This window comes from Primulina eburnea, unplaced genomic scaffold, assembly GCF_022965805.1.
Source record: "Primulina eburnea isolate SZY01 unplaced genomic scaffold, ASM2296580v1 ctg443_ERROPOS100000, whole genome shotgun sequence".
Lineage (NCBI taxonomy): Eukaryota > Viridiplantae > Streptophyta > Magnoliopsida > Lamiales > Gesneriaceae > Primulina > Primulina eburnea.
This window is the reverse complement of record NW_027331256.1, coordinates 53,953-78,444: the sequence shown is the minus strand read 5'-3', so window position 1 is coordinate 78,444 and position 24,492 is coordinate 53,953. Positions and strand designations below refer to the sequence as shown.

The following is a 24,492-nucleotide window of genomic DNA, read 5'->3' as shown; positions in this document are numbered from 1 at the left end:
TTTAGTAGGTCTCTTGCCAATATTCAGAATAAAAAGTAATAATTTTTCATGAATGATCAAACAAAAGATTTGTCTCACAAAATATGACTCATGAAACTGTCTCACACAAGTTTTTTTTTTTTTTTTTTTGAGTTGAGGATGAAAATATTATAATAAGATCTTGAACTTGATATCACATTCCAAATTTTCGAGATTTTTGTCACAGTTTTGCGACAGGCACAAACTTGTGTGAGACGGTTTCACGGGTGGTATTTGTGAGACGGATCTCTTATTTGGGTCACCCATGAAAAAATATTATTTTTTATGCTAATAGTATTACTTTTTATGGTGAATATTGGTAGGATTGATCGATCTCACAGATTATGATCTATGAGACGATCTCACAGATTATGATCTATGAGACGATCTCACATAAGACTCACTCTTTGCAAAATTACAAAATCAAGTTTTCCAAATATATATTTGTGTGTGATATAAATAAAGTGTAAATAAGAATTGTCTCAGATATTCTTCAAATTAAATAAAAATTTAGAACCAGACGAGAGAGATAATCAGATTGATTTGAAATATTAATAGACAAACGAATAATATCGCCTTGTAAATAGTGAAAATAAATAAATAAATAAACAATGGCGAAAAAAGCCATGAAGATAAAAGGGTCCCTATTTGATTTCTACTAAAACAAAAATATCTATTTAATTTAATTTACAAAATTTTACTTGATTAAAGTTGGAATAAAGTACATCCCTATAATTCGATTTTAAATTAAAAATTAAAGAAATATGACTTCCAATTTCCAAAAAAAAAATATGTTATTATTTACATTCACAGAGCATCCAAATCTAATATCTCGGATCGTTTATGTTTTTCAATTTTCAGTCAACAGGGAAGGGACGAGAAAATCGAAGAGTCGAAACCCCGCTGACGCCATCTCCGCCGAGCTGTGATGTTATCGGGACATGTGGGAGAGGCGGCTAGCGCACGGCTTGAACTGGCCACGGCGCCGCTGCTGATGCGACGACGGCCGGATCAAAGACGCGAGGGCTCTCCTCACCAAATCCCCTTCCACGGTTCCGATTCGGACCAGAGAGTTAGTCATGGCGGAGCGCCTCATGCTCAGCCTGGTCGAGCTCCCGTACGACGTCGATTTCGAGTTCCTCGAAGCACTGCTGTTGCTCAACCCGGATTTGTGCAGGCTGCAACGGAACGAACCGGGGTGGTTCGTCGGCGAGCACATACACGTCCTCTTCTGAACCGCAGGGGGAGACAAGGAGATGCGGTGGTTCGGGGAAACGGGTCGGTCCAGGAAGAAGCTAATGGCTTGGGATGTCGGGCGAAACGACGGCGTACGGGAGGAGAATTGCCGGTTTGTCGGTGGGGTCGACCGGAGAACCGGGCTGCTGGATTTCCGAGCAGAATAAGCTGCCATTTTTATAGTGATGTAGTATTTATGATTATTTATTAATTATTTGAAAATGGGGAATTTGAGTATTGAAATTGGCAAACATAACTCAACTCTTGCCGTATATTTATAGGAGGGGTTTCCTTTAATTGCAATTTGGCCCCTGAAGTTTAAGAATATTAATTAATCCATACTTGTCAGAACTTTCAAGATTAACTGTGACCGATTTAATGCTCCAATAGAAATTAAGGGGGGAAAGCCTTTTCATTTTTTTTTATAAAAAAACCTTTCAGATTTTTTAAATAAAAGTTGAAGTGATAGACCAGAGGGTATATTTTTTACTACTGATTTTATAAAGTAAACTTCTTTTTTTGGTTGGGAAAAAGGGAGTGAGTAATAATTAATTTTCCCTAAGAAATGTTTAAATTTGTTTAAAAGAATTTAATATTAAAATGTACACTTAATAATAATAGAAAATTAAATTTTATTTTGATTCAAAAAAAAAATTTTATTTTATTTTACCTATGTTTATATAATATATATCATAGCTAAAGCGACATCTTATCCTAAATGTAGTAAGAAACAAGCCAGAGTTTTTAATGGTGAGATACCCCAATCCCTTTTCATGTGGTAAAGAATAATTTTTTTTAAAAAAAATTGGATAATCGATTCCTTTATTTTTATATGTATTTTTATTGTATAATAATATTTCAAGTTTGATAGTCATCAGCGAAACGACAAAGAATTGAGCCGTTTCATTAACGGCCTTTTCGCAATCGGCAGTGGGCTGGCACATGTAAGATAGAATCTTTATAGATCCCACGTATCGTGTCTGCTTTATATTTATATTTATATTTATATTTATATTATTTAGCTAGAATATGAATTCGACACGCTGCCTAAGAAGCTGACACACATAACATATTATAATATTTTATTTACACTACTTAATTTTAGTAAAATATATAATTGCGATAAGTATATTAATTTTAATAATTCATCGTATCGCGTTTTTTAAGCAAAAAGACAACGATTTTCTAAAAATTATTGTCTTTTTGGGGTTAAAGGCAACAGTTGTCTTTGATTTTTTTTTAAGATCAAAGACAATGTTGTCTATTACTGTATTTTTTGAGATAATCGACAACCGTTTGTCAAAATTGAATATGACTTTTTTCATCAACAATTTTAATGTTATTTTTAGTGGTGGATTTGTCACCTACCCTTCCCGTGTAATTCTTAAATTCTCAAAGTTCCAAACATATTATCCTATGTTGTTTTTATATGGACTTGGATTATATAAAATAAATTAATTTAATTTAATTGAAACGAGAACATGACACGTGAATGAACATGTAATTTAAATTGCTAGAACTAGTAAAGAACCAGTTGGGGATTGAATGGAATGGTTCGAAGCGACAATTATGTTGCATATTTGAAGAGGCGACATTTTATTTGTCGAGTATCATTGTGAAATATGTAACATGTGAATTATAATTTAAGATTATTTTACGTAAAAAGGGAATTTTGTGAATATAATTATCAACATTAAACGAACATATCAATGAAAATTGTTTCAATTTCGTTATTAAAAATTTTGACTTTTCAAAAAATGAAGGATAGAAGCGGTGAAGTTTGATCTAAAAACACACACAAAATATGAACAATAATTTATTCAATTATAAAATATTAATTAAATTACAATAACATTAGAGTAGGTCTCCTGTGATACGATCTCACGAATCTTTATCTGTGAGACGGGTAAATCCTATCGATATTCACAATAAAAAGTAATATTCTTAGCATAAAAAGTAATATTCTTAGATAGATGACCCAAATAAGATATATACCTCATAAAATACGACTCGTTAGTCCATCTCATATAAGTTTTTGCCCTTCCACGAAATGTAACCGTGGCAAGTGGCATGGATGGGGGTATTGGGCAGTCCAACTTTAAAGAGAGTCAGCTCGCCTCCATAACTAACTAATTCCATGACGATAGGCTGCTACCAGCTACTCTTACTATAGTTGACCAAGTCTTTGATTGGTTGGGGTCGGTCAAAATTTTCCTCAAAAAATTAAGGCAAACTCCACAACTTGGACTGATTAATTTAAAGCAGACTTTGAATCAGTAGAAAATAATTAAAGTAAGAGCGTGTAACGAGTCATGCCATCTGATTTTGGCGACTCTTCTCGTTTTGAACATTTCAAATATACTTTACAAATATGAATCGAGTCTTATAAATTGAAATATTATTACTGTATTTTTTCCCCTTTTTTTAGAAGGTTTTTCTGGTATTTTATCATATTAAAATTGTGTCATCTGAATGTTAAAGTTGCAATAATCAAAATGTTTACAGGTATTTGCTATTTAAATACACGGAGAAACAACAAACACAATAATTTTACGGGTAATTGAAGTTCAAATTTGGGCTTCACGACTTTTTCGTTGCCGAAAGTTCAACTGCGTGTCAAACTCCGAGACCGAATAGGCTTATCTACCTGTCAGTCAAACAACATAAAATTATCAGAACAACTTCAGTTCAACAATATTGAATAACCTTTACGATGTCAGTAGTTTTCGATAGGTAAACCACGTTTTTCTTTCTATGCAGCCTTGAACACTCGAAATTCTGATAGCACTTTTTTCCAAAAGGGTGCTGCTTCTATATTTGGTGAGCACACGATCAACAATAAAAAAAAAGTTGATTATGATGTAACAGTAGTTATGAGAATAGTACGTCGAAACATCGTATGTCATCCGTGCAAGTGTTGGGTACCGATTCTTATGACTCATCCAATATCCAAGGCATCCAAATCTTCATAATATGAAAATTCAAGCTTTTATTCTACCAAATAGAGATCCAATTGATCAGAATTTATAGCAGTTGTTGTAGTTTGACTATTATATTCCTTAATTTCCTACATTAATTGATATTGAAATATTTTGTCACGGAAAAAATTCATACTAATTAAATAATACAATTAAAGTGAAAAATGTATAAGAATGCTCACTTAAAAAATTCTTCTGTCCTTGTTTCTAAATCCTCCACCACTTTGCATAGATGGAAGTGTGATAGCAGAAGATTGAAATTGTGAAGAACTTGGCTTGTTAGCGTTAGAATATTGTTCAGAAGCTTGTAGAAACTTTGTTTTCACAAGCGACATCTTCTCTTGCCATTTAAGAGGACCACTCTCGAACCTTCGAATAAAAAAATTCCAACATAAAAAGCTTTATTCGTAGTTCAAAAATAACTCTAAATGCAATAATCATGTTATATTGAATACAATACTTGTCAAACTTCTTTTTCATCTTTTTACACATATAACTTATCACAACATTTTCATTCAACACATTTTCTTTTAACAAAACTTTAAACTTCCAAACTTGCATAAAATTTAAATTTGATTGGTAGTATCATAAAATTGCTCTGAGAACTCACATATTTTCTCTTGTCTTGTTCACTCTTCACTTGTTCACAAATCTGAAGCCAGACAAATCCTGTTTCGAATACTAGCCAAAACATGTTTGAGTTTTTCTCTCTCTCGAATAGAATCTTTGTAAAATTTATTAAATTTATAGATTATGGAAAAATGAGAAAAATAAGAAGGGCATAAATAGTGTTTGAAAATAAAAATAAATAAGCTAGATTTTAAGTAATAATGAGTGTGATAAATAAGTGATTCTCAAATTAGTTTTTATAGAAAAATAACAAAAATACATTTATTAGAAAACACATATATCTCTTAATTTATTTGAATGAATGTAAAATGCAATTCTGGATTAGAAAAAAATTGTGAGTAAGATTATCCAGAAAAAATTTCGTTTATTGACCAAAATAACATAATCACTTTTGAAGAATTAGAATAAATATAAGGCTAACATAAAGATTTTAATTAAATTTAGAAGTATATTTAGACAATAAATATCAAAAGCCAAAATGCTTGAAATGAGTGGATTCACAATTTATACCCAAAATTTTTGTTGGGTTGGAACAAAACTTGTGGGTTTAACTCAAAGCCCAGAGAAAAAAAATAAACAAAAGCCCGAAGATCAATATGTAGTCCAAGAGGTACAAGAAAAGTAGTACAATATTATGGAGATGGGAAATTACGAAATTATAGATCTTCCAATGCGAGATTACAAATAAAAAAAAAATAGAAATATAATAATTATGTTGTGTGAATTTTCAAATAGAGGGCTCCTTTTATAACTTGTGAACGTGATTTGTCCCCTTTTTTCTAAAGAAAAACGAGAAAAATTGAAAGAATAGAGAATCAAATCAAGTAATAGGAGGCTATCGGGATAAGTACTATTGAGGTTATTTTCATTATTTTGAACAAAATTCAAATGAAATTAAAATATAAGCTTGTCAAATTTTACTATTTCGGAAAAATATCATAAGAGAGTCATTCCTCGTTAATTTAAATTAGCCAATGACACACGTGCAATTCCAATAGTTATTGTATATATGAATCATGATTATGATCATTAATACATCGAGCTGATTCATAACTTTTTTATAGTTATAAATTATTATTTGGATAAATATAATTACATTATATTAAATATGTAATTTTTAGGTATAATATGTAAATTTTTGATTTTTTAAAATGAAGTAGATATTGTTGTTACGAGTAAAATAAATAAAAAACATTAATTATCTAAATAAATATATTATTTTCCTAAAAACTAATTGATTTTACAAAATCGGTCCAAAAGAGCTTTAGCCTTTGTATATAGTATAGATTATTATAAGATCATTTTTAAAATATTTTTACAAACACTTTCAGACATCCTCAGTTAAATTTATAGAGTTTTGTGATCGGAAAGTATAGCATAACGTGTGACTTAAGCTTCCATTAAAAGGAAATATAAACATGTTAGATGAAAAACTTCCAAGCATATATATATCAGAATATATTTGGGATAATTTGGGATTTGAATCTTCTGATGTGATTGACCACACAACACCACATGTTGCTGTTCACTTTTTAAATGATGATGGACCATAATGTAAGATAAATTTGAAAATTGTGAGACGTAAGGCGCCGTGTTTTTTGTTACAGCAGAAGATCCAAGTCCGACATCTTCATTGCATCAAATAAATATCCACAAAACTATTTTAAGTAACCTCCCTCCTGTATTCACGCACAGCACTCCTCACGCCACCCTTTCTTCACGTCCACACGCACTACTCCAGCTTTGGTCATATCCAAAACGCATTCAAACCATACAAAACTCAGAGGAAATATTTTCCTCCAAACAAAATTACTCAGCGTATCGTTCATCGTTGTTCTCCCAAGGAAGACTATAACACCAGTCTTTTCTTGGGCCCAAATTAAACACCAATGGCGCTGTTGAACGAGAACCCGTTCGGCCGCAGCACAGCAGCCGCGAAGCCTGCCCCGGAGCCACGTCGACTCGGGGGGCCGTCCCCAAAGCTTTCCAAGAGATTAAGCGCGAAGTTCGAGCAGACGAAGGAGGCTGCGTCGGCCGGGATGGAGAAAAGCGTGGAGAAAACAAAGGTGGCTGCCAAGAAAGTGAAGGAGGGCGCCACCACCGGAGTTCACTGGATCAAACTCAAGTACAGTAAAGGCAGTCTTTTCCAGAAGAAATGAAAATTCTAAATTATCTACAATGTACGCGGTTCTTGAATGAAGAAAGGCAGGCCTATATTATTTTTGTTTTTCGTTCCTTTCGTATTGTTGCTGGTCGATCTATATTTTCATCGGCTTCCTTTTGTATGTATTTTTTGTTTAAGTGAGACAATGTAATTAATTTACTTATACATGTACGTATGATTGATTGAGGCCGAATTAATGTTGTCTCTTGGATGTATCCTTAGGGCAATGCCTTCATAAACAAAGACAGTTGCTTCGAAATAGACTCATGAGTTTAGCTACCTATAACATATTATTAATTAGCATACGATAAATCGAGGGAACGAGGAAATTAAGATCCAACGTATATCTCATGAATACATTTTCCACGGCTCGATCTCTAGTTTATATGGTGACTTACATTCTTAAACATTCATCTATCATAAATATTACAGACCGAAATGCATGAGTTATTTGAAAGTCACTGAATCGACGCAGCCCGAAGTATCGTGACGGGCATGAAAGTGAAGATTCTATGCACAAAATGTAGCAACACAACGGCTAGCTTATATATCTAGGTATTTATATTGATACATACATATCTTTGAATTTTCATTTTTTCAATTTATATTTTTATACCTAATAAGAGACTAAGATTGCATTTGGATGAGATCTTTTGAAATCCATGATTTTGAATTTATTTTCATTTTTAAATATTTAAACAAAAAAAACTTGATCAATTCATATCTTACTTATATATTTACACTAAAATTAGATTAATCACAATGATTTCAATGAATTTAACTGTGATTAATATAATTATAATATAAAGAGTATAGAGGTGACATCACATTTCTTTTGTTTAAGTTATGTAAACAATGAAAATGTATTTCAAATCACTGATCCAAATGAATCATAACAGAAAATTTGAGTATTAGTGTTTTAGGAAACATTTTCAATCTCCCAAAACTCATTTCCTCAGAATATTTCTCTGAAAACTTAAAAATATTGACAAACATGGGATAAATGTTCCTATTAAACAAGAATTCATGGCGCTAAAGAACAAAGACAACATGGGAGAAGCGATGTTTGGTTTCCAAAAAAAAAAAAAATTATCTACATGCGTACATGCACAATACAGTATGAATTTACCCAAAAAAATTAACACTAGCTACTTAATTAATTAGAACAATATAAAAGATTATGCGGCGAACCAACATATTTAAATAGTAATATAAATAACAGAAACATATTTTATAACACTGCTAGTAATCATTTTGACATACGAGAGACTTTTAAATCTCCTGAGAAGGGAAGCGCAAGACCTCTTACATCTCCCTCCAAGTTGTCCCTAGTTGGAACTTTGTATTTTTATTCATGAGATCTTAAAACGACATATTATTCAAACGTAGGCTCTAATAAAATTACATCGCTGCGGGCGCGAAACATTTAAGCTGCAGGTGCCACCCTCGAGCCGTCGTCGTCGTCGTCATCACTGTCGCCCTCGGTACCTTTCTGATCTTCCTCGTCAAATGATTTTTCATATCCTCGTTTCTTGCCACCTGTGTACACCATCTTGACTGAGCACGAAAAAAAGTTGTGAACTCTAATTTTAAAAAAAAAATTGGAAGAATGTCAAAGGACAACTATTTTAGGTGTGGCTTCAAGTCTGCTAGGGTTTGAGGCCGGAGTTCTCCCAAGTTATATAGTACTCAATAAGCAATTTTTTTTCCAGCTAGCCCTTTTGCCAAGCACGTAATTATTTGGTGTTATAACTTTCTACTTTTAAATTTTGGAATTTTCTCCCTCCAAGGACGTTGTATGTAGGCCATGGTAGTAATGTCAACTAAGAGGGTATCAGGTGCTAGCGTAAATTTAGTTCGTAGATAAATGATCGGTTAATCATTAATTGCTTACAAATTATATATATTTTAAAAAAGATACAAATAAATTTTATTTTTTTAATCTAGAAGGCTGATCTACATGGTAACATGGCACAAAGAATGGCCTTGAGTGAGTTCAATTCTCACTGACTGCGTGAGATCTTCGGTTTGTTAAGTGAAGTTTAGATAAATCGTTCGCTCCCATTGTTATAAGGAAAAAAAGATGGCACAAAGAACTAAGCAGTGTGCACGAGGGAAGATCATGGAGGAATGGAGGTGTACGCATCCCGCGCGTGGTCAGCAACAGTTCAACAGCATTTTCTTGCTCGAATTCGTGTGTATAATTCTTCCAGCTCATGGGAAGTCTGTGGGTAGTCAAACCATTTTCAACCCTTTTGGTCAATGAGAAGTCACATTGAAGAAGCGAACTACTCGAGGGTTTCATTTAGTTTCTGCGTAATGTCGCCTTTTCGGTCTTGACAACTTCTACATGATTTTTTTTAAACTATTAATTAATAATCTATACTTAATCTTATATAGGGTAGGCCAATAAATCTTGTCTCTATATACAATATAGATTTTAATATTTTATCTGTACTAATAGGAAGATAAATTAATATTAGTGTAGAAATATATGTGATGTATGGAATAGTTAGTGTATTTTTTTTATCTACTAAATTAACAATCAACTGGATTTATACATATAGTTCTATTATTCAAAATTATCTAATGACGCTCAGCTCTACTCTGAGTTTTTTTACCTTGTTCAGTATTTTAATTAACGAAGATTGTATAATTAAGTTTCTAATAAATATTATTTCTATTTTTTTCCTATTTAGTTGGATTAATAAATAATATACTTATTATCTATATATATATATATATATATATATATAATACTTGAGTCCATAGTAGAGAGACAACCCTAAAGTAACCACTTTCTTTTTTTTAGCCCCTGCCCCATTTTTTTTGTTTCCATGAAAAATTCAATTTATGTTAGAAAAATCTAAAAAGCTTATTATAAATCAGAAATTTTCAAATTTTATTTTAAAATTTTCAAATTTTAATTTCAGTTTTTTGTTATCAAGATTATTTATATGAAAAAAACAGTTGAACATTTACGTGACGCATGATCAATTTTAAAATAAAAAAAATTTATCCCACTTAAATTCTATGGATTGTCTAAAAATTCTTGTAAAATAATATCTCAAAATATTTTTTTTAAAAAAATTATTCACAGAGGTCGAACGAAGTAGAGAGATTTAAGTTAAAACCAAAATAGAAGCACTGGGATAAGAGTGAAAGGGTCGTCCACCCCAAATTAAAAATGGCTTGCATAAGACCTCTTTATCCACATTCTTGTCCACTCAAACAGCCCATTCCCTCTTCCTCAACTCCGCCATTTTTTCACTTCAAATCAACCTTCAGTACCCAACCTCAAAGGCTCGTTTCACTTTCGGTCTCATTCAATCCTTCTGGGAGCTATGATCTCCCCTTGTTCGACGATGAAAATGGTTGGTATATGAACAACTTTATATAAGTTTATTTTCTTTAATTTTTCATGTAAAAATCATATGGCGTGTGTAGATACATCAAGAGCACCTCCTCCAATGCCCCCGACGGAGGGGCGGTATGAGGTAGTAATCGACAATGATATCATCGCTCGGCTCGACTTATCCCCGTTTCATGATGCCACCGGGATAACGTCCCCCGAAACGGGTGAGACTTGATTGCCCAATATTCATACATTAAATGGTTATATAAATATCTGTTTTTTGAGTGGTGATGCAGGAAAATATACGTTAATCATAATGTTGTAAAGGTTCCTTTTGCAATTTTATCCTATTGTAATAATTCAGAAAAAAATATCGCCTAGTTCTTATCCAATAGAAGGATAAATTTTATGTTGCATAGGAGAGATTTCACCACCATTGGATTGTGGTAGGCCTCACATGTTTTGGACGAGTCCACCTCAATCCAATGGCTTTACTACATAGGGAGAAGTTCTCCCTTTTATTATGTAGGAAGCCCAATAAAAGAACCTCCCAATTTTCCCACAACGTGACATATGATGAAATACTTACACGTTAGTAGCAAAAACTCAATTCAGTATGACCGAGTTACAATGTACAATATGTCGAGGAAAAGATACATTAAAAAAGTTGATGCTGTAATTCCTAATATTTAAAATTAATGAACATAGTACGAGCTTGGTGTGTGCTTAATTACCAGTATGTATATTAATTAATATTATGCAACTAGTATGTATATTATGCAGCAAATCCAAAGGATTATCTAGAACGTAGCATCGGATTTACGATTAATTTCGTTAGAGAAGATGGAAGTGATCCACGAGAACTGTCTGAATTCCCTGAAATAAGGCTATGGTTTGTAAGATTGGATGCTATGTACCCATGGCTCCCTGTTGTCTTGGACTGGAGAGCAGGAGAGCTTGCACGCTATGCTGCCATGCTTGTACCTCACCAGGTATCAAAATCTTCATCTTATTCAAAATCTAGAGTGCTTTCCCAATGCACTTGCACCTGAATAATTGAAGGTCTAGGAATACATGCAACAGATCCGAGTCAACTCGATTTTGGAATCATGAGGATGAGTCCAATGTGAATCTAGAAATCGAGTGGTTATGATGCAACTCTTATATATATTTTTTTCATGCATGTATATTTGATACATAAATTTGTAACTCGGGATGTGGTTTTATTGACAGATGAGTATGAGAACAGGGATAGTATTCAACCCAGAGGCGCTCGAATTATTCGTGGTGAATAAAGTGTTTGTCGCCTACTTGTGGTTGAAGGAGCACGGCATTCCTAAGCCGAGATTGAAGGCTAAAGACATGTCGAGGATGCTTGGTTTTGGGATTGGAGATGATCTCTTTGATTTGGTTGATGGCCAAACCACCAACCAAATAAGCCCCTCGAAATAAATTCATTTTTCATAATTTTCAGGTTCTCAATAACTTATATGCACAAAATTGTTTGGGAATTTAGGTTGAATATAATGTCAAGACAATTTGTAATACTCGTGATCGCATTGAACGAGGCATATAAGTTTCAGCAATTTATAAATTTATATATACATATATATATACATATATACATATATATACATATATATACATCAAAAAGTTCGTTGCAGCAACCTTCAACCTTTTAACGCTTGAGAATTGCCTTGTTACGTTCTATCTTGGTCAATTATATTATCAAAATCGAGTTTTAAATCTAGACTTTTTTTTATGTTTTTGGCTATTTTGTTAATGCGATGAAGTCATATCAAATCTAGGAGAAAAATAGAAAAAAAGAAGATGATGAATTAAGATTAAAATTTGACAATATGAAATATTAAAATGGCTACAAACATGAATGACTCTAACATATATGATATATGGATACGGGTATCCTACAATTTTCATATCCATTGACTCTTGGGATAAATAAGGAAAAAAAATGGTAAAACTGGCCTGTGTAAATTAATTATAAGTCAAATGTACAGCTTAATTATTAATTCATAATGAAAAACTCACCAAAAAAAAGCAGTGATATCAGAAAATATAGTCGAAAACTTAATGAAACCCTATATAATTATTGAACAAAAAGGGTCGTTGAAATTAGTTTGACTGTCCACTTTACTCTCCATGAGCTGGAAAAAATATACACACGAATCCGAACAAGAAATTGATGTTGAACTGTTGCTCACCACGCGTAGGGTGTGCACACCACCATTTTTGCATGAGCTCCCCTCGTGCACACAATTTCTTTCTGCCATTTAGGAAACTATAAGATCAACCCACGCCAATAATTGATTCAATTAATTTCCTTCAAATTGGAAATTTAGAACTTTTTATTTGTACTTTTTTTAAAAAAATATTGTTATTTTTTAAGTATTTATAAATATATACACTGTACATAAATTCAACTAAATTTTTGAGTACACGCAACCTTGGATTCACAATGCCATCATGGCCTCGTTGTAGGGACGGGTCCAAAAGCTAGAAAGTAAAAAGGACATTACAATAGGAAAGAATTACGTCCTTGGTGAAAGGGCCGAAAAAAGTTTGGTTATTGATGCTATAAATAGGTTGGGAGAACTCCTCAAACCTTAGTAGACTCGAAGCCACCTTATAAGATCATTATTTTTTTAATTCTTCGATTTTTTTTGTAGAAAAAAAATCAGAGTTCACTACTTGTTCTTGTGTTGAGTCAAGATGGTGTACACAAGTGGCAAGAAACAACGGTGTGATGCGAAATTATTTGTCGAGGAAGATGAGTACGAGGTTTATTTTAAAATATATCGAGATATCGAGGGCGACGATGATGATGACGACGACGGCTCAAGCGTGGCACCTGCGGCTTAAACTTTTGATAATATTTTATCAAAGTCTCTATCTTTAAACTATGTAATTTCTTAAGATCTAAGTATTAAAATATAAGGTATCTATCAAGGAGTTGAAGATGGGTAGTATTTAATCTATTTTGAGAGCGGACATATGAGACAAAGAGGTAAGATGTCTTGTATTTTACCTTCGCAATAGACATATGTAATTCTCATATGTCCAAATGTATTAATTTATCGTATGCTGTCTCTATTTTTCAGAAATGATCATATTACAGAAACTTCACGATAGAATGCATCAGCTCATTTTATTGATGAACAATGAATCTGAAGATTAAGAAATACAATGAGTGTTTTGGTATTTATACATCGGTGTGTGTAACTGCCTCCAACTATTTAACCAGCTGGCAACAATTAACTAATTAACCAGCTAATCTGATAGCCCCCCTCAAGATGTACTATAAATGTTTTTTATAGACATCTTGGACATTAAAAGAGAAAGAGTGGAGAATGGAAGTGGTTTAGTGAACATATCGGCAAGTTGGAGATGAGAACTGATTGGTAATAATTTGATGAAGCCTTCCTTGATCTTATCGCGTATGAAGTGACAATCGATCTCGATATGTTTGGTTCGTTCATGGAAGATAGGATTGTTAGCGAGATGAATGGCAGATTGGTTGTCGCAAAAAAATGACAGCCGGTGTGGTAACTTGAAACTGCAAGTCCTTGAGCAATTGGGTGAGCCATAAAATCTCGGTCGTTGTGGTGGCCAAGGCGCGATATTCTGCTTCGGTTGATGAGCGAGAGACTGTCAATTGTTTTTTAGATTTCCATGATATTAGAGCATCACCAAGAAAGACACAAAAACCAGTGATCGATTTTCTTGTTTCATGACAAGCTGCCCAATCAGCGTCTGAAAATGCCCGTAGCTGGATTGACGAGGAGGCTGAGAAAAAAATCCCTTGACCAGGGGAGGATTTAATGTATCTCAGAATTTGATGAACAGCATGCAAATGCGAGGTACGTGGTTGGGAAACATATTGGCTCAATTTATGCACGGCAAACATGATGTCAGGTCGTGTTAAAGTGAGGTATAAAAGTCGGCCAATGAGACGTCGATATGCTGTAATATCAGGAAGAAGATCACCATTAGTAGAGGTAAAATGTGAACGTGGATCCATTGGCACGGTTGAAGGCTTGCACGCGAGGAAACCAGTATCTTCAAGAAGATGAAGAGCATAATTGCGTTGAGATAAATAAATACCAGATGAGGATTTAGCTATTTCAAGGCCTACAAAATACTTGAGATCACCCAAATCTTTGAGTTTGAATCTGTTTTGAAGATCAGATTTCAGCTGTTGAATGGCATGCATTGATGGTCCTGCAATGATGATGTCGTCGACATAAACTAACAGAGTGATAAAGCGATGACCCGAGCCCTTGGTGAACAAGGTATTATCAGACTTGGATTGTACAAATCCTGAATCGAGCAATGCGTTGGAAAATTTGGTGTACCATTGTCGTGAAGCTTGACGGAGACCATAGATGGACTTACGCAAATGACAGACAGATTTTGAATCATTTGTAAAAGGGAAAACATGTGATTTGTATCCCAGTGGAAGATCCATATAGACTTCTTCGGAGAGATCACCATTTAAGAATGCGTTATTAACGTCTAATTGGGCGAGATTCCAATGTTGACTGGCGGCTAAGGCGAGAACAGTTTTGATGGTGGCCAATTTTGCCACTGGAGAAAAAGTGTCAAAGAAGTCCACGCCTTCGCGTTGAATATAGCCCTTGGCTACTAACCGAGCTTTATATCTAGAAACTGAGCCATCGGAGTTATGCTTGATCTTGTATACCCAACGACAACCAATAGTTTGTTTACCCGGAGGAAGTGGAACCACCGACCAGGTATTATTGGCATCCATGGCATCAAGTTCCTCTTTCATAGCTGTTCGCCAGTGAGCAAATGGCACAGCTTGGTGATAAAATTGAGGTTCAACTTGAGATGAGATGTTGAGCACCAAATTCCTATAGGATGGCGAGAGTGCCTCATAAGAGATGTAGTTGTTAAGGGGATAAGTAGTTGTTGATGACGGAGCAGAATGGTATTTAATCATGTGACAATGATATTCCTGTAAATAAGAAGGTGGCCGTGCAATTCTCGTGGAGGTACGAGTTGGGGCTGGAGTTGGTAATTCAGATGCAACAGAAGATGAACCAGTGGGTGCAACTTCTGCTGATTGTATTGATGAAGGGAAATCATTGTCCAGATGAGCAGAACCATCCACCGGTGCTGGATTGGGAATAACAATTTCAGGGAATGGATCAACAACACTTCCGTCATGAGATAGGTAGTGAAAAGGAAAGATGGATTCCTGAAATCTCACATCTCGTGAAATGAATATTTCCTTGCTCTTAATATCCATCAGTTTGTAACCTTTGATTCCGGGAGGATAACCAATGAATACGCATACACGAGCTCTTGGCATAAATTTATCTCGATGTGCTGCTAAAGTGGATGCAAAAGCAAGACATCCAAATGTTCGAAGACTTGTGTAATCCACTTGGTGCTGATAGAGTAACTCATACGGTGATTTGTTGGCTGTCCATGGTGAAGGAATGCGATTCACCAAATATGTGGCTGTTAGGACACATTCACTCCACAACCGGATGGGTATTTTAGAGTGGAAAAACAATGAACGAGCGACATTAAGCAAATGTTGATGTTTCCGTTCGACAACGGAATTTTGTTGAGGAGTTTGCACACATGAAAACTGATGAAGGATCCCTCGTTGCTGAAACAATTCAGTAAATGCAAGTTCTTTGGCATTATCAGTGCGAAAGACTTTAATTTTGGCACCAAATTGTGTCTCAATCATGATACAAAATCTTGAGACCATCGTTGGTGCTTCAGACTTATGTTGTAAGAGAAAAATCCAGGTAAATCTTGTATAATCATCAACCAAGGTCAGAAAGTATCTTTGATTATTGTATGTAGGAACATGATAAGGTCCCCAAATGTCACAATGTATGAGTTCAAAAGCACAAGCAGACACATGGTGATGTGAAACAAACGGTAAACGTTTTTGTTTAGCTACTGGACAAATGGAACAGATTTTGTCATGATCAGAATGAGTTATATCAACCTTTATATGAGATTTCAGAAGTTGCAGAACCTGCATTGAGGGATGTCCAAGTCTCTGGTGCCAAGTTTGAGTCCCAACTAGATTAATGTGAATGTCGGAATGCATCTGATTGGAGTCTAGAACATAGAGCCCTGCCAGTCTCTTACCCTTGCCAATCGTCCTCTGTGTTATGGTGTCCTGAATGATGAATGAATCAGAATGAAATTTCATCATATTTTGGGTACGATCAAGAAGGCAGCTGACAGAGATCAAGTTAAACTTGAATTCTGGAACATATGGTACATCCGAAAGGATCAAGGATGTTCCCAATCTCACATCACCACAGAAGTGTACATCCACATATTCACTGTTAGGTAAAGTTACTCTTGAATCTTGGACTTTCTTAAGGAACATGAAGACATCCCTGTTTGAGCAAATATGTCTAGATGCACCAGAGTCGACTATCCAACATGTAGAGATATTCAATGCACTTGGAATTGAGATGGAAAAACAAGTACCTGATGTGGATGGATTATTCGCATTATCTGGCGTATCAACCTTCTTGTCGGATGAAGAAAGCTGTTGAATGAACATAGCCATTAATTGTTCAATGTGTCCTTTGCTGAAATTTTGAAAAATGTTTGAGTTGTCTTTGCTTTCAGACATGCTGTCACTGCCAGCCACTTGATTAACAGGAGCAGTAGAAATTTTATTGCTTTGTTTGTATCGAGTCTTGAATCCAGGTGGGTAACCATGTATTTTATAACAAGTCTCAATCGTGTGGCCCATAATATTACAAGTTGTGCAGTAGGGCCTTCCTCTTTGAAATTTATGTGGTTTTCGATCGCCCATTTGTGTCTGAGTATGATCGCTTTTGAGTGTAAAAGCCATACCCTGATTTGGAAGACTAGTACCTTGACATGCTCCAACCTGTCTTTGACGTTCTTCTTGAACAACTAGTGCAAAAACTCGACTAATTGGTGGCAGAGGGTCAATGAGTAGCACTTGACTCCTAACATGTGTGAATGAGTCATTAAGCCCCATGAGAAATGTCAATGTATAATCCATTTGGACATACGCCTCGATGTTCTTTACGCCGCTGCAGATGCACTTCCCACAGTTGCACATAGGGCGAAAATGATTTAACTCTTCCCAAAGAGCTTTAAGTTTGGTAAAATAAACACTAACCGAGTCTTGATCTTGTCGAAGCTGAAGCAGATCTCGACGAAGCTGAAAAATTCGAGGACCATTACTTTGTTGAAATCTCTCTTTGAGATCATTCCAAATCTCCACGGCTGATTCCGCAAACAACACACTGGCCGATATTTCTTTAGAAACAGAGTTTAACAACCATGAAATAACTATGTTGTTATTACGATTCCATGCATTCACCAAATTTGGCTCGGATGCTGATGGTTTGATAATTGATCCATCAATAAATCCTAACTTGTTCTTGACAGATAGGGCAATTTTCATTGCACGACTCCACGATGCGAAATTGTCACCTGTGAGATGTTGGGAGACTAGAGTGAGTCCTGGATTATCGGAATGGTGGAGGAAATATGGACTCGATGGATCATCGATTGCAGGTCGGTTTGGCAAATTCCATGCTGATGGACCAGTGTTTGCCATGAATTTCGGAATAACCGAGTCGAATGAATGCTGAGAATTAGAGGATTACACCAGATTAATGGAGTTCAGAATCGTCAATCGGAAGTGCAGATAATGATTTGATTCTTCCGCTGCAACACTCTGAATTGATTTTCTCCAGCAATCAGATTTGAATCGGAAGCTGCTCTGATACCATATTACAATAACTTCACGATAGAATGCATCAGCTCATTTTATTGATGAACAATGAATCTGAAGATTAAGAAATACAATGAGTGTTTTGGTATTTATACATCGGTGTGTGTAACTGCCTCTAACTATTTAACCAGCTGGCAACAATTAACTAATTAACCAGCTAATCTGATAGATCATTAGTAGCATATATAGACTATGTTTCTGTTATTTAGATCATTATTTTATACAATATATTGATTCGCCACATAATCTAATCATTTTTAATTAATTAAGCAGCACTTCATACTTGCAGATATCATTTTTAATAATGACAAGATATATATTAATTAATCGATTAATCTACCTCCTTCATCCTCCATGGCCATTTTTATCACAGGATGAGTCCTTGTATGATTTTCCACTTAATTATATCCCTTGCATTTTGAACTCTCTTTTTTCCATACAAAGTATGTTCGCTGTACGTTTTCTTGACTTGGGGGGAGATGTTTATTACAAATTGAGCCTCCGGTCGCGAGACTTCATCTCAAACCTATGACATTGATGTCAGATGAGCAACAAGTCATCGACAAAAGATTGCCCTTTCACGAATACAAACAGTGTATATTGGAGGTGCATGACAATATGTAGCTAATCTCTTGATTGAATGATTGTTGCGCCATTCACATAGTTTCTCTATTGATTTTGTACGATATGATTCGAGATTATAATGTGCGATCAAACAGCAATATCCATATTCGTTAGACGATCTTATATTCGGAAAAAATAGTAGTGAATATTCCATAAATAAACAAACTATATAATAATTAATACATAATTTCCCTCCAACAATTGACTTGTTTTCTTCGTTCGAACTCACTCATTTAATTTACAGACTTGAATTCCAACGATTAATAATCAGTCATCAAGCAGTACGTACTAAGCATGCAAATTATGATGAACTAAAACCATTATTATATATATTATGTGCATTCGAAAACTCAACTTGTTGAAAATATTAGTTGTGGATATGAGGTTTTCTTCTTGCGAGAGTATAATCCATTTCAACTATGTCTAGCTTCTCCTGGCCATCGGTACTTGTGGAAGAATGTCGTTGCTCTGATATTGATGACGATTTCACGAAGAGATGCCCGTCTTCTTCGCTCCCTTTCGATTTGCTTGGTGAATCGGTATCCGAATTGGGATCAAGGGATTTATTTGCTTGGTTCTTGGAGTTCTGTATATTAATTACAGCTATATATTGAGGAGAACATATAATTCAGGGTAGTAAAATACCTGCACTTACTTATCTAAGAATAGTAGGCAATTTTTGCTTAAAATTTTTCCAGAATATTACTGAAATACACAAATCTACAATATTAGTACAGCTCTTCAATATGAGTGGTTAATAAATGCATGTAAATATGATGATATTAGGCTACGTTGCCCTTTTATGTGGATCGTTATTATGAGTATCACTTATAATCATCACAGTTAGAAAAAATAAAAATGTTTTGGTACGAGTAATCGTTTTTTAAAATCAATATATTGTAATTGTAATGTTGAAATAGCCATATTTAAGAATTCATTGATCCAACTTACTTTGACATATCATTAAATCTATAACAAAAGATGTCTAATTCCTTAACAAAACATATCCAAATATGTATTATATGTTCCACGTTCCCAATCAGTTTTCTCCAGATTAATTTTTAGGAAATATCAGGAAGAAGCATAATATTGCGCGCTGTTTCCGGGTTGGGGTGGAAGTTTTGATGTTTTCAAATCCCCAGGTTCAGACAACATAAATATAGAACAATAGTTTAAAGTAATAAGTTTCCTTTCCACGGCAAATTCATCATAGACAAAAAAATTTCTTTAACTGAAAGCTTGGAGGTATACTCAAACGTAAGCCCAAGGACTAAATTTACATGGGCGAGTAAAAATTCATTTATAGTAAGGTGAAAAGAGGAAAAAAAATGAATGGGTAAGACACAAAGTCTCTAAAAAACATGAGATAGGATAAAACTTTCTCCGACTATTATTATATACAGGTCTATATGTGTTTTCACACATATTAAAAAAACTATTAAAAAGAAAATTAAATTTCACAGAATAATTTTCAATTCTATCTCATTATTTAATAAGTGTTTTTATGATAAAAAAATTTTTTTGGGAGTAATGTGTTTAATGAATAGATGTAAATCGATAAAAGAATAGAACAAATAATAGTAAACATAGATATTAAACTATATATTTGAGATTTGGATCATCTGTTATGATTGAAAATAATACACCTAATGATGTACACTTTTTACATGATATCAGTTGATCATCTGATAGACCTCATACAGTGACACAGATAAATTTGAAAAAATGTCAGACGAAACGAGATGATCAGCTGATGATCTCGTATAAAAAGTGCACAACACCATATGCTGTGTTTTCAGCCACAACAGATGATCTAAATCCATATATTTGAGACGACTGGAAAAAAATATAGTCTCTGCATTTGAGACTTGGTAATATTTTTATTTGAAAGAATGATTTATCTTTCTTACTTTTCAATGGTCATTAAATGTTGGAGCCATATTTATTGTGAGGAACAAACCTTAGCAGTTGTGGTCGTGCTAACATTATGGGTCATCATGAGTTTTCTAGTTTCCTTTCCTGCAAAAACAAGAGTTGAACAACGGAATTATGAAAATCTGACAAGGACAATGATCTTTTCCCTTTTAAAATTGCAGAAAATGAGAAGACATTTCCCTTCTTTTTAGTTAACTAGAAGGTTAGTAACCGCGATCGTCCGGGCATGCCCGATCGTTATATTTCATAATATGATACGCAGTCACTTTTTTTTTTTTTGAAGAAGAAATATAGTACACATTTACTGATAAAAAAAAATTCAGTAACCAGTGGAGGGGATGGCGCTTGGTTGGGGCTCGATCATTTTGGTGTTAGATGTCAAAATGACACGATTGGAGATGTTTCGAAAGTTCTATGTATATTTTGGCAATTTCTCCATTTTTCACCCTTATGAGTTAAGTTGTGATTGGGAATGATTATATCATTTCCAGTTATTCCACCGTTTTGGCTTAAAAAATGTTACACTACCCACATAAAAAAGGAAAATTACATTTTTTTTGCAATATAATTGGCACGTTTTCGGTTTTTTTATCTTGTTATCGTTTAATTCACTGTTTAAGTCCATGATCTTGTTTTTTTTCTAATTTAATTTTTTTTTCTACCGGAATGTTGATGTGACAGCATTAAAATGAAAATGGTTAAAATAGAAAAAAGTGGAAATTAGTGAAATAAGATGTAAATAGGAAGATAACATAACGAAAAAATGAAAAAGGTATAAATTACTTAAACCAAAACTATAATTTTTTCTACATTAAAACATCTCGCCACCACACGAACAAAGGATATATAAATAGTTATTTCAAACTCGTTGTTTTATTTTTTTTCCCCTAAAAAAAACCCATCTTTCCATTTCTTCTTTTTTCTCTAATAGAACTTAAAAAATGCCCCCCACCAGAACTCAAAAAACGACAAGAATTCTGATGAAAGGAGAAACCGAAAAATTCACAGCCATATGCATAACTCAGAGGGGTATGGATTTATAGTACTTATTGTCGAGTATTAAACAAATTTATTAAACCAAAAATGAAATGAAATGAAAATCTCTGAAAGTTTACTTTCACATACAGAAAAGATATATCGAGAAGAGAGAAAATAATGTTTTCAAATGATAAAAAGGTGCTTAAATTCTTAGTTTCTCCATGGATTCTTAGTTTCCTTTTCTCTTTCCCAGAACCATGCTTGCATTTAATTATAACAGCATTAAATAACAAATAATGGGACATTTATTATCAACTTAAAGACAAATTTTTATTATTACATAAACATAAAAAAATGTATTGAATATCTATAAATTATTGTTTCGACGTACCTGGTGCTTCAGAGATTAAACATGTCGAAAATAGCAAAAATGTCAGCAGCAACCACCTCATAGTAAGAATTGTAGTATAATCTATATGTTTTCAGACAGAAGAACAACAGTAATTTGATAGACAAAAATAATGAACAGATTGGGAATTCAAATGAAGATTTTTGCACTGGTTTTCTGCTGGCTTTAAAGGAATTTAAATGTCCTGTGTCTGTTCATCAAAGTTGGTGAATGCCATTTAATACAATGAGGCCCCATCTCTGTTCTTGAAATTGATGTTGTAAATTATGTCGTTTTGTTTTTATTATAATTCACACTGTAAAAATTTACAAAACATAATATCATACGTAGGATGCGGACATGGTCATTCAAGATTTACACCAGAAAACATTGACATGATCGGGACACGATGATCGGGACACGACTCTGAAGATCAGTATCGGACGTATATGCTATCTTTTATTCAATTATAATATGTTTATAAGAATCATGGTTTTTACTTTTCACTGGAAGTTGAGAAAATTTTCATGTTTTCGGTTTTTTAATAGAGTTGAAATGATTTTTTCCGCTTATTAAGTGGGGTGTATTCAATTCAGAGTTTTGATGACTTTTAATGATTTTTTTAAATGATAGACTTTTATGGATTTGATAAATTTTTATTGACTTTTATAGAATCTCACAGATTTATAAAAAGATTTATGTGGATTTATGTAGACTTTTTTGCAAGATTTTTATAGACTTTTGTGGATTTTTTTTTATTATAAAATTTTATAAATTTTGTACTTAACTATAACATGTGATTTTTTTTATTGATTTCTTTGAACCAATAATTAATTGACATATATAATATATTCAGTTTGAAATTATTTTCAATATTCATATTAATAAATAAATTTACTTATTTAAAAGTTAAATCGTTTAATCCTTACAAGTGTATATGTGGGTTTATATGCATGTTTGTAAATTTTTTAAAATACATCAATTGATTAACATGTAACCTTCTTTTTAAATTGATAATATACATGTGAAAATAATATTATTTATTATTGTGTGAATATAATTTTGTATAAAAATATTATAGCTTACATATTAATTGAAAATACTAAAATGAATTTAAAAAATCATGGTTGTTACCAGACTATTTAATTATTAAGAATTAAGCAACATTTTTTTGATCATATTTTATTATTATTGAATATTACATTAATTTGTATAAATCATAAATTAAAAATCACAAAATCAATTCTATAATTCAAAATTTCTCGTGATATTAAATAAAAAATTATTAAATGAATAATCAGCCAAAAAATGAAAAATTTGAAAAGGAAAGATGAAAATATATATAGCTAGAGATACACTTCGAAAATTTGAGAGAATGATAGAAATAGGTGAGAGGAGAGAAGATAGGAAGAGATGTGATGTGAAGCGACAGAGAGAAAAATATATAGCTTGTGTATGAGTTAGAAGTTTTAAAAATCCATTCAAATCTTTGGGGTGAACCAAATACAATTTTTTATAATTTGTAGTTGTACCTTAGGCTTTAATGTTTGTATGTCAATGAATTTCATGGAGTTATTAAAAGTCCATGGACAATTTGAATACCTATAGACTTTTATAGAGTTTATAAAAGTCAATGTTGAATACCACTTGACTTTTTAAAACTCCGTGAAAGTCTATTTTGAATACCACAAGACTTCTATGGAGTATGCAAAAGTCTTGATTGAATACATCTAGATTTTTAAAATCTACAAAAATCATTAAAAATCAATAAATTTCTCAAGTTGAATACACCCCCCTAACTTCTTGTCAAATTTACGGTTTAGTTCCGCTGAGTCTTAAAATTTTGGTATATTACTTTTTTATTTTGACTATTTTGGTCAAATTGATGGCTTGACAACAAATCAGTTATTATTTTCTAATGCACGTCACTACTCCGAAAAAATATGGTGGAAAGTCAAAAAAATTGAAATTTTACATAACAAAGTAAAATTTGAAAACTTATAAAATCAAAATCAAAATCAAAATAGACCAAAATAATGTAGCAAAAAAGTAATCTTTCCTTTAGTATGTTTAATTATTGAACTGTGTTCTCGGGTTTAGAGTACAATTTAGTATAATAAAATATATTAATTTATGACATATTTTATATGATTAATTAATCAAAAGTTATAGTGGACAATAATTATGTAACTCTAATGTTTTAAACTGTATATATATAAAATCAAAGAGCATACTTCGATCGATCGATCTCCCATCAGTGCACACCAATAAATTAGTTTGTTAAAATATATTTAGCAAGATTTTATTGTCACCCAATATAATAGCCTAGACCTAAATAAACTATGAAACGCAATGGCTACTAATTAGTTGCAAAAATGGCAAGGGAAA

General features: G+C 33.2%; 3 protein-coding genes across 3 annotated transcripts; 1 reads left to right on the top strand and 2 right to left on the bottom strand.

The window, feature by feature from the left end:
- Positions 1–949: 949 nt before the first annotated feature.
- Positions 950–1,429, bottom strand: LOC140821148 (uncharacterized). The gene has a single exon (XM_073181560.1). The coding sequence runs from the start codon at positions 1,427–1,429 to the stop codon at positions 950–952; it is 480 nt and encodes a 159-aa protein (XP_073037661.1).
- An 8,736-nt stretch (positions 1,430–10,165) lies between these two features.
- LOC140821150 (protein CHLORORESPIRATORY REDUCTION 6, chloroplastic-like) lies at positions 10,166–11,928 on the top strand. Its single transcript, XM_073181562.1, has 4 exons — positions 10,166–10,400; positions 10,474–10,605; positions 11,165–11,373; positions 11,615–11,928. Exons 1-4 carry the CDS (start codon positions 10,214–10,216, stop codon positions 11,831–11,833), a joined length of 747 nt encoding a protein of 248 aa, XP_073037663.1. The 5' UTR covers positions 10,166–10,213; the 3' UTR covers positions 11,834–11,928.
- A 7,041-nt stretch (positions 11,929–18,969) lies between these two features.
- LOC140821157 (uncharacterized) lies at positions 18,970–22,346 on the bottom strand. The gene is made up of 3 exons (XM_073181571.1): positions 22,108–22,346; positions 20,764–20,822; positions 18,970–19,389 (listed from the first exon to the last, which is right to left on the bottom strand). The coding sequence occupies exons 1-3, from the start codon at positions 22,166–22,168 to the stop codon at positions 19,171–19,173; spliced, it is 339 nt and encodes a 112-aa protein (XP_073037672.1). The 5' UTR covers positions 22,169–22,346; the 3' UTR covers positions 18,970–19,170.
- Between the last annotated feature and the right edge of the window lie 2,146 nt (positions 22,347–24,492).